The sequence below is a fragment of the Dendrobates tinctorius genome, unplaced genomic scaffold (assembly GCF_039654945.1).
Source record: "Dendrobates tinctorius isolate UK_male_01 unplaced genomic scaffold, ASM3965494v1 ptg000082l, whole genome shotgun sequence".
In the NCBI taxonomy this organism is placed as follows: domain Eukaryota; kingdom Metazoa; phylum Chordata; class Amphibia; order Anura; family Dendrobatidae; genus Dendrobates; species Dendrobates tinctorius.
In genome coordinates this window covers 11508578-11521156 of record NW_027361750.1, presented here as the reverse complement: position 1 = coordinate 11521156, position 12579 = coordinate 11508578, and the positions used below count along the sequence as shown (strand labels likewise).

The 12579-nt window shown below is 43.9% G+C and overlaps 1 protein-coding gene across 1 annotated transcript in view; it reads left to right on the top strand.

The window, feature by feature from the left end:
* The window catches only part of MTFR1 (mitochondrial fission regulator 1), a 42327-nt gene that overhangs the window by 9347 nt on the left and 20401 nt on the right, over positions 1-12579 (top strand). Inside the window, exons 2-5 of the mRNA XM_073583919.1 lie at positions 1659-1722; positions 2507-2652; positions 5866-5964; positions 10245-10357. Of these exons, the coding sequence (XP_073440020.1) occupies positions 2587-2652; positions 5866-5964; positions 10245-10357 (278 nt within the window). The 5' untranslated portion in view covers positions 1659-1722; positions 2507-2586. The remainder of the gene's footprint in view (positions 1-1658; positions 1723-2506; positions 2653-5865; positions 5965-10244; positions 10358-12579) is intronic.

Below are 12579 nucleotides of genomic sequence, written 5' to 3'. Positions count from 1 at the left end.
CGGCACCTCCCATCTTTTTGCGCTGCCGCCCTCCTGTTGCTTCATCGCTCCCCGGCATCCCGCCCCTGCGCAGGTGCACTTATCTGCCCTGTTGAGCAAAGTCCCGCAGTGCGCAGGCCCTGGGAAAGATCAGAGAGGCCTAGCGCCTGCACACTGCAGGAATTTGCTCTGACCTCAACAGGGCAGATAAGTATGCCTGCGCAGGAGCCGATGCCGTAGAGCTGTGAATCAAGCAGGAGGTCAGCATCGCAAGAAGATGGGAGGCGCTAGATGCAGACCCGCAACACCCATCGGACCGGACTGCCCCCCCCCCCCCCCCCGGTGAGTATAATAAAACTTATTTTTCTTAACTTTCAGGTCGGACCGGGGCTTATCTACAGCATTATAGAATGCTGTAGATAAACCCTGCAAGGCAGTGGCCGCTTCTTATGTCAGCGAAAACTGCTGACAGGTTCCATTAAACATGAAAATTGGGCAACACTAGAATGGCTTCCGAGTACTGTCTGAGTATTTGATACACTGCCGATTTTGCAAGTTTTAACACCTACAAACAATGGCGAGGTCTGTAACTTTTACCGTGGTACCGTACATTTCAACTGTGAGAGACAGAATCTAAAAACAAAATCAAATTTTATGATTTTTACATATGGTAATTAATTTGCATTTTGTTGCACGAAATAAGTATTTGATCATCTACCAACCAGCAAGAATTGTCTCTCACAGACCTGTAAGCTTTTTTTCTTTAAGAAGCCTCTTACTCTGCATTACCTGTATTAATTGCCCCTGTTTGGTTAGTGTTTGCACTGTTTGGTACTCGGTGCACACTACATACAGACAAGTGCATACTTTCTAGCACCATTCTCATGTTTATGTTAGTGGTACTCCACCCCATTACATAAATAATTCTGATCCACTATAAGGGTGGTATTGTTGGATCTGTGTATTATTTTGGTGGTGTTGGTGCACCTTTGAACTAATAGTGCACAATACCTATATACAAGTATATACCCTCCATGACTATTTTAGAGGTGCTCCACCTTCATTCTTAGTGTTCATTTTTTACACATTTATTTCTTTTCTTTTTTTTTTTGAGGCAGTTACTTGACCTACCAACGCCTTATCATGATGTACGCTAGGCCCAGTCGTCTACCTGCCTCATTGTGGTTAACAGTGCACTAACTATACATTTAATTAAACAGTTTGTGAGATATATCCTTGCACTACTCCACATCTATATGTGTTTCATGTACAAGTGTTGTCCATTTTTAGGCATTGATAATAACTAGATTAAAAGTTATATTTTATTATCACTGTACCTTGCTTCTACTCCTGATATATGACATCATGCTATAAATCCTGTAAATTAAATGTACATTTTCGGCCATGTAATCATCTAACGCTTCGTTATTCATAAAAGCTTTAATTACTACAGATGAAAGATATTTTTTTTCCATTTTGACCTTTTCCATTGTTAAAAAAAAATTTGTTTCCTTGCATAATTGTGCATCAATATGTCTATGCTATACAATTACTTTTAATATAGTTACATAGGTTGAAAATTGACCCAGGCAATCAAGTTTAACCTGTCTCAACCAAATATACATTATAGCTAAGTTATTTATAGTTCACATACTTTATTATGTATTTTTCTTTTTTAGGGATTGTGAGAACACAGAAATGCGTTGCTGAATGTGTGCCCAGAGTGCACCGAATCTGGTTGAGGTATGGTTATTATTTACGGAGAGCGTATCCTGTTAAAACTTGAGCTCCACAATTAAAATGCCGCTCTGGACAAGGCATTAATCACAAAATACGGTCATATTTTTTGTGTTTTGCCTCTTCCCAACACCTGCTGTACATGTATGGGAGATGATGAGTGCACGTGTATGGAGGGTGGCCCGAGCGATTCTATGGCGGGTGCTGGCTGTGTTATAAAGCTTACATATGGCTCTATCAGCAGTGATCAGAGCTAGCTCAGATCTCTGCTATTTTACCTCTTCGGCAGTAGCATTTAATGCAAAACAAGTTATATAAATTTGGCATTGCTGTAATCGTACTGACTTGAATCATGTTGGGACGCTGTAACAGAAAACGATGGCCAAATTGCAGTTCTTTCACCGTTTTCTCTGTTCCTGAGAACACTACATGTTAAAATAAACAGGAGCATTCTGAATTGCAGGACCTAACACCTAGCCTGGTCATTGAGGAGGGGCATCAGTGTACATGTCAGTTTGGAGGTATATATAGTCAAATAGAAAAGGTAATGATACATTCTTCCCAGTAAATCTGTTGGTCTATTATTTATTTCCTGCATGACCTGAAAATATGTGACCGTAGCCTCTCCAGCAATGAGCTAGACATCGCCATTTTACAGCGTGCACCTTTATGAACTAATCCTAACAATAGTTGTTAATGTGATCTCCCGTGGTGTTTCTTCTGGGTGTTATAAGCAGCACTGCTCTCCTTATAGGGCCTGCAGATTTACAGTTTACATTTCTCTTTCCAGTGTTACCATGGACCAGCAGCTTCCTAACACTTCCCGTCTGCGTATACCGGGCTCTTTGGGGAAAGATTTAGTGCTGTCCGATGCTGCACTGGCTTTTACGTCTGGTTAGGATGGTTCTACAGCAAGTAACCCACAACATGGAATCGGTAAGTTGTGCCATCACGTCACTAACCTGTGTTTCATGTAGATGAGCTACATCTTGTTTGACAGCTGATTTACAATGCCATCATACTTTACTGAAAATCCAATGAGTATTGCAATAAAGAATTAAAGAGATTACTGTGTCGAAAATATAGCAATTACTGTTACGTACGGTGTGATCATGCACTAATGAGTATAAAGTGCCCATCGTAACTGACCAATAATGCACAGTAGTACATATCGATTATCATTTATAAATATTGATCTATCACATATGGAGATTATATCCCCCTCATTTGTATGTTCCGTGGTGAGATGCTTATGGTTGTCCAATGGATGGTTACTGCTGCGCTCTATTACTATGGTTGGATAAATGTGACAGTATCAGACAGGGCTATGGAGTCAGAGTCTGAGCCCATTTTGGTGGAGTCGGTGTCATGGAAATTGAGGAGTTGGAGTCGGAGGTTTGGCTTACCGACTCCACAGCCCTGTTATGAGGGAGTTGGAGTCGGTGTCATGGAAATTGAGGAGTTGGAGTCGGAGGTTTGGCTTACCGACTCCACAGCCCTGTTATGAGGGAGTTGGAGTCGGTGTCATGGAAATTGAGGAGTTGGAGTCGGAGGTTTGGCTTACCGACTCCACAGCCCTGTTATGAGGGAGTTGGAGTCGGTGTCATGGAAATTGAGGAGTCGGAGGTTTGGCTTACCGACTCCACAGCCCTGTTATGAGGGAGTCGGAGTTGGAGTCGGTGTCATGGAAATTGAGGAGTCGGAGGTTTGGCTTACTGACTCCACAGCCCTGTTATGAGGGAGTCGGAGTTGGAGTCGGTGTCATGGAAATTGAGGAGTCGGAGGTTTGGCTTAATGACTCCACAGCCCTGTTATGAGGGAGTTGGAGTCGGTGTCATGGAAATTGAGGAGTCGGAGGTTTGGCTTACTGACTCCCCAGCCCTGTTATGAGGGAGTCGGAGTTGGAGTCGGTGTCATGGAAATTGAGGAGTCGGAGGATTAGCTTACTGACTCCACAGCCCTGTTATGAGGGAGTTGGAGTCGGTGTCATGGAAACTGAGGAGTCGGAGGTTTGGCTTACCGACTCCACAGCCCTGTTATGAGGGAGTCGGAGTTGGAGTCGGTGTCATGGAAATTGAGGAGTCGGAGGTTTGGCTTACTGACTCCCCAGCCCTGTTATGAGGGAGTCGGAGTTGGAGTCGGTGTCATGGAAATTGAGGAGTCGGAGGATTAGCTTACTGACTCCACAGCCCTGTTATGAGGGAGTTGGAGTCGGTGTCATGGAAACTGAGGAGTCGGAGGTTTGGCTTACCGACTCCACAGCCCTGTTATGAGGGAGTCGGAGTTGGAGTCGGTGTCATGGAAATTGAGGAGTCGGAGGTTTGGCTTACTGACTCCACAGCCCTGTTATGAGGGAGTTGGATTCGGTGTCATGGAAATTGAGGAGTCGGATGTTTGGCTTACTGACTCCACAGCCCTTTTATCAGAGGTGTAAAGACATAACTTGCCTTTAAAGAATGCCGGGCTCGCCTAACATTTCATGCGCAGTCCCTCTCTACTGGACCTAGTCTTTCATGTCATCACTAATAATCTACAGGTGACGACATTTATTTATATTTTCAGCATTTTTTTTTTTCTTTATGGTCGGAGCTTCTTGGCTGAGCCAGGTAGATGATCAGTTTTATGTCTCCAGAGTCCGGCCATGTAAAAGTTGTAACGTAAGATTTACCAAGTCTCCTCACTCGCAGGCTATTACTCTAAGGAAAAAGATTTAGGGTCTGTTTCCACAGGTCATCTCTGCTGCAGGATTTCCTCCGTGGCAAAATCCACTACGAATTTGTGGTGACATTGACAGAATAAATTGACATGCTGCATGAGCGCTCAGTTTACGCTGCAGATTTTTTTCTGAATGAAGTTCCTTGAAATATTCGCAGTGCTGCTACTGTAAGGGTCGGTTCACATATTGCTGCTGCAATGGATTTTTTTTTTTTCTATTTTGAAAAAAAAAAAAAGCAAAAATATGCACCATGGATGCAACTTATGAACCCACCCTAATTGGCCTGGAAAATGCACTGCATATGATCCACATGGAACATACCCTTATTTTCTGTCCCAGGCACCTCTGGACACACCTACATTTTACTTGTAGACACATTTTGTTGACCTTATTTTTATACACTGGAAGGCCCCATTCTGTTCTCCATGCCCTACACTGGTGTAAGGAGTCTCTTTTACAATTCACAGCTATACACAAATCTCTCCACAGTTCTGCACTGCCTGACTTCTTCATCATTTGTGTGTACCACCCTACATGTGTTCTCCATTCCACTGATGGCTTAAAACTAACATCCTCTACAATCAGAACCTGCACGACTTCTCTCATGCTGCACCAGTTTTCTGTAATGAACTACTCATGACAATGCAGATAATTCCCAGTACCCACAGTTTCAAGCTTGTCCTAGAAACACATTTCTTTAGACTAACCTATCATCTCACTAATCTAGCTAACTATTCCCTGTTCTCCCTATTTAAATTTGCCCCATAATGTGGTCCCTTCTATCATATGTTTCCACACCCTGCATGAACTCAATAGCACTTTGAGTACTTCACCAGATACTGGCTGGTGACCGGATCATGCAGCGTTATGTGAATACCCTATTTATTATATTGATGACTCGCCCATGCAGGACATACTTGGTTTAATTATGTTACATGTGTTTTCAGGGTATTTTTTTAATCAACCTGCATGCCTCAGTTTTTATTTGAATTTATAGAAGAAACCTCATACACATCACATTCCGGAGCTGCTCTAGATTACATGTAAAGCCACTCGTCTAATTGGCCGCCATGTCACACTGTAACCACTGCTAGAAGCCGGGTGGTCTCTGATCAGGCACCTCCTTGATGGGAGTCATGAACTGCATTATGTATCATATCCTGGTTTATATTCTTGACCTATGTGCTGGATTTTTTTCTTTTGTTTTTTTTTTTACCTGTTTGTAACTTTTATCAACCAAAGCAATGGAACTGGTTTTGTGAACAAGCTTTAAAAACATGAGCGTTATGTGCTGTTGATCAAAGGAACCTCCAATTTATGTGGCAAGGAAGAAAATGGGTGTTTATTCCAATGGAGCAGGCCACATTGCTCCATATGTCTTCAGAACATTTCTATATGTTTTCAGTTTTTCAAGTAGTTGTATTTTATTTCAGGCACTTTGGTCAGGAAAATCTTATGGTTCATCTCGAAGTATAGTCCGAAAGATCGGCTCCAACCTTCCCATCATACAGTCCCCGAGAGTTCATTTCCAGGTATGAGGCCTTTCCGTACTGAGTAGATGTATAGTCCGTAAACTCTGGAGCGACCAAGTCACCGGGCGTCCAGTAAATGCTGATAGTTGTCTGTAGTTTTTATAATGCAGGTGTATGATGATGTCAGTGATTTCTGTTAGGTTCGTTCTACATTCGCTTTCTGTTCCCCGTGCACTGTCATAACGGCACTCAATAATGGCTGGATTGATCCGCTAGTCTGGCCGTAAATACATAATGCACGGCTAAACCATTAAAGGGTCGTATCAGGCTGCACAAAGTCTAATTATGTATAACTAACAAGACTGTATTCCAGTAAATTTCCTATAGAATTTTCACACACTTCTCAAGATTTCTGCTCGCAGTGATCCAACAAGAACCTTCATTTTTTACTTCCAGTACTTGAGAGATGGACAGTGACATAGACGGTCTGTGACAAAATGTGGGGGCATAATGAGCTCTTCCGAACTGGAGAGGTGGAGGTCGGATTCAATAGGCCATGTATGACCAGCAGGTACATGGAGCAGAGCAATCACTGAATTAAAGTGACTTTTCTAGGCTTTGATATTGATGTCCTATCCTTAAGATCAGGGTTCCCCAACTCTAGTCCTCAAGGCCCAACAACAGGTCATGTTTTCAGGATTTCCTTTGTATTATACAGGTGAAGCAATTATCACCTGAGCAATACTAAGGAAATCCTGAAAACATGATCTGTTGGGGGGCCTTGAGGACTGGAGCTGGGGAACCCTGCTTAAGATAGACGATTAATTGCAGACTGGTAAGTGGTCTGCCTCCAGCGTGGATCAGCTGATTGAAGGGCTTTATCTGGTATCTGAGTGCTGTACTACCAGGCACATCAACTCCAAAAGGTGCAGAGCTGTGCCTGGTAAATAATGGAGGTACCTGCAAGGTCTAAAGCTTGATCATTCCTGACGCTATTGGCCCAACATCGCCAGGGCTGCACATGCTTTAGGAATATAATGCTGCACATGCACATACAGCATAAACCTGCAGAAGAGGTGCCCAGCTCTCGTTAGCGGTTATATACCACTGTGGGAGTGTTTACAGTGGCTTGCAAAAGTATTCACCCCCTTGGTTATTTTCTTATATTACAACCTGTGTTTAAATATTTTTGTAAGGCCTGTTTCACACTTCCGTTTTTGTGTCCGCCAAACGGATCCGTTTCCGTTTTTTTGACGGAAACGGATGCCAACGGATCCGTTTTTAAAAAAACGGATCCGTTTTTTTGACGGATCCGCGGTAACCGTAATGGAAGTCTATGGGACAAAAAAAACGGATCCTGCAAAAAATGGCGGATCCAAACGACACCATGAAGGAAGAGGCACCACTAACCAAACGACACCATGAAGGAAGAGGCACCACTAACCAAACAACACCATGAAGACCAAGGAGATCTCCAAACAACACCATGAAGGAAGAGGCACCACTAACCAAGAGGCACCACTAACCAAACGACACCATGAAGGAAGAGGCACCACTAACCAAACAACACCATGAAGACCAAGGAGATCTCCAAACAACACCATGAAGGAAGAGGCACCACTAACCAAACGACACCATGAAGGAAGAGGCACCACTAACCAAACAACACCATGAAGACCAAGGAGATCTCCAAACAACACCATGAAGGAAGAGGCACCACTAACCAAACGACACCATGAAGGAAGAGGCACCACTAACCAAACGACACCATGAAGGAAGAGGCACCACTAACCAAACGACACCATGAAGGAAGAGGCACCACTAACCAAACGACACCATAAAGGAAGAGGCACCGCTAACCAAACGACACCATGAAGGAAGAGGCACCACTAACCAAACGACACCATAAAGGAAGAGGCACCGCTAACCAAACGACACCATGAAGGAAGAGGCACCACTAACCAAACGACACCATGAAGGAAGAGGCAGCACTAACCAAACAACACCATGAAGGAAGAGGCAGCACTAACCAAACAACACCATGAAGGAAGAGGCAGCACTAACCAAACAACACCATGAAGACTTAGGAGATCTCCAAACAAGTCAGGGATAAAGTTGTTGAGAAATAGAAGTCAGAGTTGGATTATAAAATAACAAAACAAAACATCCCAATCTCTGATGATCCACAAGCCAAAGTGGATAAGGGGGAGGGGGATTGGCTCAATTTGTAAATAGTCTCAATTTGCGTAAAAGCTACTCATTATTAACCCATGACAGTGGACACAAATAATGGTCTCCTGCTCTTTTTTAATGTTTAGTATGTAACTGAGAAAAACTTATGACAAGGTGCAATTAGCACAAAAGGTCATCATTAACAACATGGAGTGGCGGGGTTAAAATGAGTATACTAACGATTATTCCTTTTTTGATAAATCGGGGCACCCGTCTCTAAATATTAGCATGGTCCAGCTGCAGTCGTGCTGTGAACTGCTCACATCTATGCACTTGGAGATGGAGCTTCCTGCCTCGAATCCCAGGCTCTCATATCCAGTAGGGTGTAATGTGGCGCTACGGTGCTGGATATGGGATCTCTGGTGCTTGGATATGAGCAGTGTGCAGCGTAGATCAGTCGGGCTCTGCTGTTTTTTAGACACGATCCACTATGGAATGAATTTAGAAAAGAAATTGAGAGCAAACCTGCACTATTAGAGAAGAGTCACACGGCCATATAATTCAGACGGGGATTGCAATGCTCAGACTGGCCGGCAGCTCTCCTGACACAGTATTGACAGCATAGAAATACATGAAGCTGTCTCGCTCTGATCAGGAGAGCCGCCGGCGAGTCCAAGCATTGTGTTGCGATCCCTGTCTAGCTATATGGCCGTCTGGCTCTTTCCTTATCGTTTAGATGTTTGGAGGTTCGCTTTAAAATTTTCAGTTGTGCAGCAAAGTCTTGATCTGATATAGTCCAAGAAGTATGTGAAAAATGAGGATGAATGAATCATGGAGATCAACTTCCAACACTGCGGAGACACCATCACATGTTTCTCAACGCAGTGATTCTAGAGCAATGCCCCCATCCCTTATGTCTCAGCGGCTTGTGTTTTGCATGTTTTTACATATTTCCCATAAGGGATGGGGGCATTGCTCTAGAATCACTGCGCTGAGAAACATGTGATGGTGTCTCCGCAGTGTTGGATGTTGATCTCCATGAGTTCATTCATCCTCATTTTTCACAGTCTTCTACTAGGTATTGCTCCTACTGGCCAGTTTCCTAATCCACACTGATGAGGGGCAATACCCCGAAACAGCTGTCTGTGGATGGATACCATGTTTTGGCATAGGTGGTTTCCTTCATTGGAGACTGCCCTTCCCGTGGTTGTTCCTTCCCGGGGAAAGACCTGGCTAGTCATTGCCTGCGTTGAGAAACATGTGATGGTGTCTCTGCTGCTTGTGTTTTGCATAGTACAAGAAGTAGACTGGCCCTTGAAAACACAGTCCATAAATTTAGACTCTATGCCGAAATAGCAGCACAGTAAACAGATCATGTATAACGTTTTTGTTGAAATCTACATATCGTTCTACAAATTTACTTTAGATGTTTGTGGTCCCTAAAAATAGGGAGCAAGGAAACAAAAATGTGTTGTGTAATGTTGAATGAAATGACTGTGTATACATATATATGGCACTAAACCCTGTACAACTCCTATGTCTCTCTCTACAACTGCATCCTCTATTCTGTGAAGGAGCGAGCCGCTGAGCCACCGTAGGTCAGTGCTGCGACTGCTGCATGTTCCCAGCGTCCTCGTGCATGTGCGTGTGTGTGTGCTGGTAGTCATCAGGTGTGCTGTGGATATTGTGTGGTGTTTTACCTAATCCTTCATATGGCTTGTTTCATACAACATAGACCCCATCATTTGGGCTTCCGTGCTTGGTTGTATCAGATTTTGGAAGGTTTGACACCTCTCTAGATCCACTAGCCAATATCCTTCAGTGTTGTCTGTTTATTGTGGTGTGAGCAAATTAGTCACCACTTTTATTTTTTTTTGCCTTTTAAAAACCTGTAGGTTATTCTGAAAATTTCCGCATCTTCTTTATATTTTTTTTACATTAAGATCTTCCACTAATCGGAGACGAGCACTGGTGGTTTACAAGTGGTGACATTCATCCACTGCATGCCGTACTCGGTATATAGGAGAATTCAGCACTTACAATAACGCCTTGTTTCCCGATAATCATTGATCATTGCATCCACATGAACACGGGTGGTGCTGGAGTACTGTATCCTCATAGGTGTCATACTTCTTAATCCTCCTCACAGAGATCTCCTTTTATTGCAGCTTATACCATATCCTGTAGCAGTGAATGGCAGCAATCCAAGCGGAGCCATAGCCACATTTGCTGATGTAGGATGGATTGCTGACGAAGAGGGAGAAGCATTTGCAAGACTCAGGTGAGTGGTGACTTATGATAAATGGTAAACTCCCTTTATTTTTGGATTGTCCTGTTTATTTGTAGTTTTATTGTTTACTTAAAGGGATTGTCTACAACTTTCTAAGTCCCTTTCACCTGAACCAACTGGCATTAATAAGCTCTTTTGTAAATACTTTGCCTTCCCAAATCCTAGTGTAACCTGAGCTACACTGCCGGTTACATGATCTCTGGCTGAGAATCCTCTGTTTCCTGAGACGTCAGATGATGCCGGAGTTCTTGGCTGTGGAATGTGACGTGACATCAGTCATGTGACTTTCATAGCGTGTGGGCAGAGCTCTATTCAGCAGAGCAAAGACAAAGCTCTGCCATCCCCCTACACATGTTTCCCTTCAGAGCTCTCCCTTGTACTTGTATCTGAATGTATACTACGTACATGTGCACACACTGCTGGATACCCTGCGTGATGTGTGTGTGTGTATATATAAATACACACACATCTCTCTTTCACTCTCCCCATATATTTATACCCATGATACATGATATTGGCAGGGCTGGTGTTCTGGTGCTTTGTGTTACTTTTCTGCACTGTATGAGTGACTTGCCTGCAGCTTTGTCCTAGACAGGGCGTTATTCTGAGGCTGGAGGAGGACTGGGAATGTGACTAGACACAGTTATAGGGGGTTGTGCTCACTGCTGGCTTGCAGCTCGGCACATGGCTGATGGGAAATGTAGTCAGAAGGGAGCAGAGTATTCTGAAGAGAAAGTGATGGCTGAAAATCTGTTTCAGCTTTGTCCAGAAAAACGCAAATACCCTGTGACCAGTCGCTCTGCACAGATGCGCTGTAGAGAGAGCTATCAAAGTGGCGGGAGTGATTTTACAGCTGCCACTCAGGAGCAGGAGTGAGTGTAGCTGCATCATGCATGTCCCTATGATGCTATTGCTGATTAAATAGCGTTTTTACACATGACCGGTTTCCCAAGACACTTCATTTAAAACGCTATTCTTGCTGTCAGAACACCTGTCAAGCAAAATGTGTGCATTTTTTTCCACCAACTTTTGACACGACCTTGTGACATGTCTGAAACTTTCATTGATGGGAATCTAACAGCTGAAACCCCTGGCAAGTGCTAAAATATAAATGCAGACACGATCCGCTCACCTCTGTGCCCCATTGGTTGGGAATGGTTCTGCTATGCTGTGTATAGATTCATAGAAAGTATATGAGTTTGTAGACTGCTCCACTAACATCTCCATGGAGAGCTGAATACAGATGAGGGGGCACAGCACCCTGCTGATACCTTCAGGGATTGTCGGGGGTCTTATCTGCAGGACTCTTGCATCACAGCATTCTGTCCAGCTCTGATTCATCACAAGTTTTCTCAATCTCATGACGCTTAATGGGAACCAGTCACCAGTTTTGCCATATATCAGCTAAAATGATCACTTAATTCAGCCCCAGTGCTGCATTCCATAAATGCTTATGTAACCCCCTGACTCCCCCAAAAACCTTTTGAAGTTCTGCGCTGTATGGTAATCTGGTCGGTCCAGACTGATGGCATGGCTTCTGGCCTCTCCATCCCGGCTGCTGCTTGCCATCCTCCTTCTTCGATTGATGGGGATGACGCCTCCTGCATCATCCAAGTTGCCGGGTAAAATTGCTGCTCGCTCCTGCGTACTATGCTCAACCTTTCTTTTTGTCTACATGTGATTGCATCTTGCCCCATGGATCTCGTGCCTCCAACCAACTAGGACGTGGGTGAGCTAGTGTTTTTCTCACATACTATGTTCTACCCTACTGCGGGCAGAGCCGAAAACATAAGTGTGCATGCACCGGCAAAAGTCGGGAGTCGGGTGTTGTATAACCAATGCATTCATGGAGTGCAGCTCAGGCGCTGAATAAGATGATAGTTTTAGTTGATCTATGTCTAAATTGGTGACAGATTCCCTTTAAAGCCTCTTTCTTTATCGCTTCATTGGGGGACACAGGTTTCCATGGGTGTATGCTGCTAGGAGGCTGACACTATGCAAAACAGGAAAAATAGCTCCTCCCCCGGCAGTATACACCCACCGACCGGCACCAAGTACCTCAGTTTGTGCTTAGTGTCTGTAGGAGGCGGACCTGGATCTTCCCAGATCCACAGATAACCATTTTTTCTTTCAGGTTTTGCTGTGTTTTATTAACCTTTTTCCATTTATCTTTCAGATACAGCTTCGGGGAAACAGGGTGTAATCTCTCACCC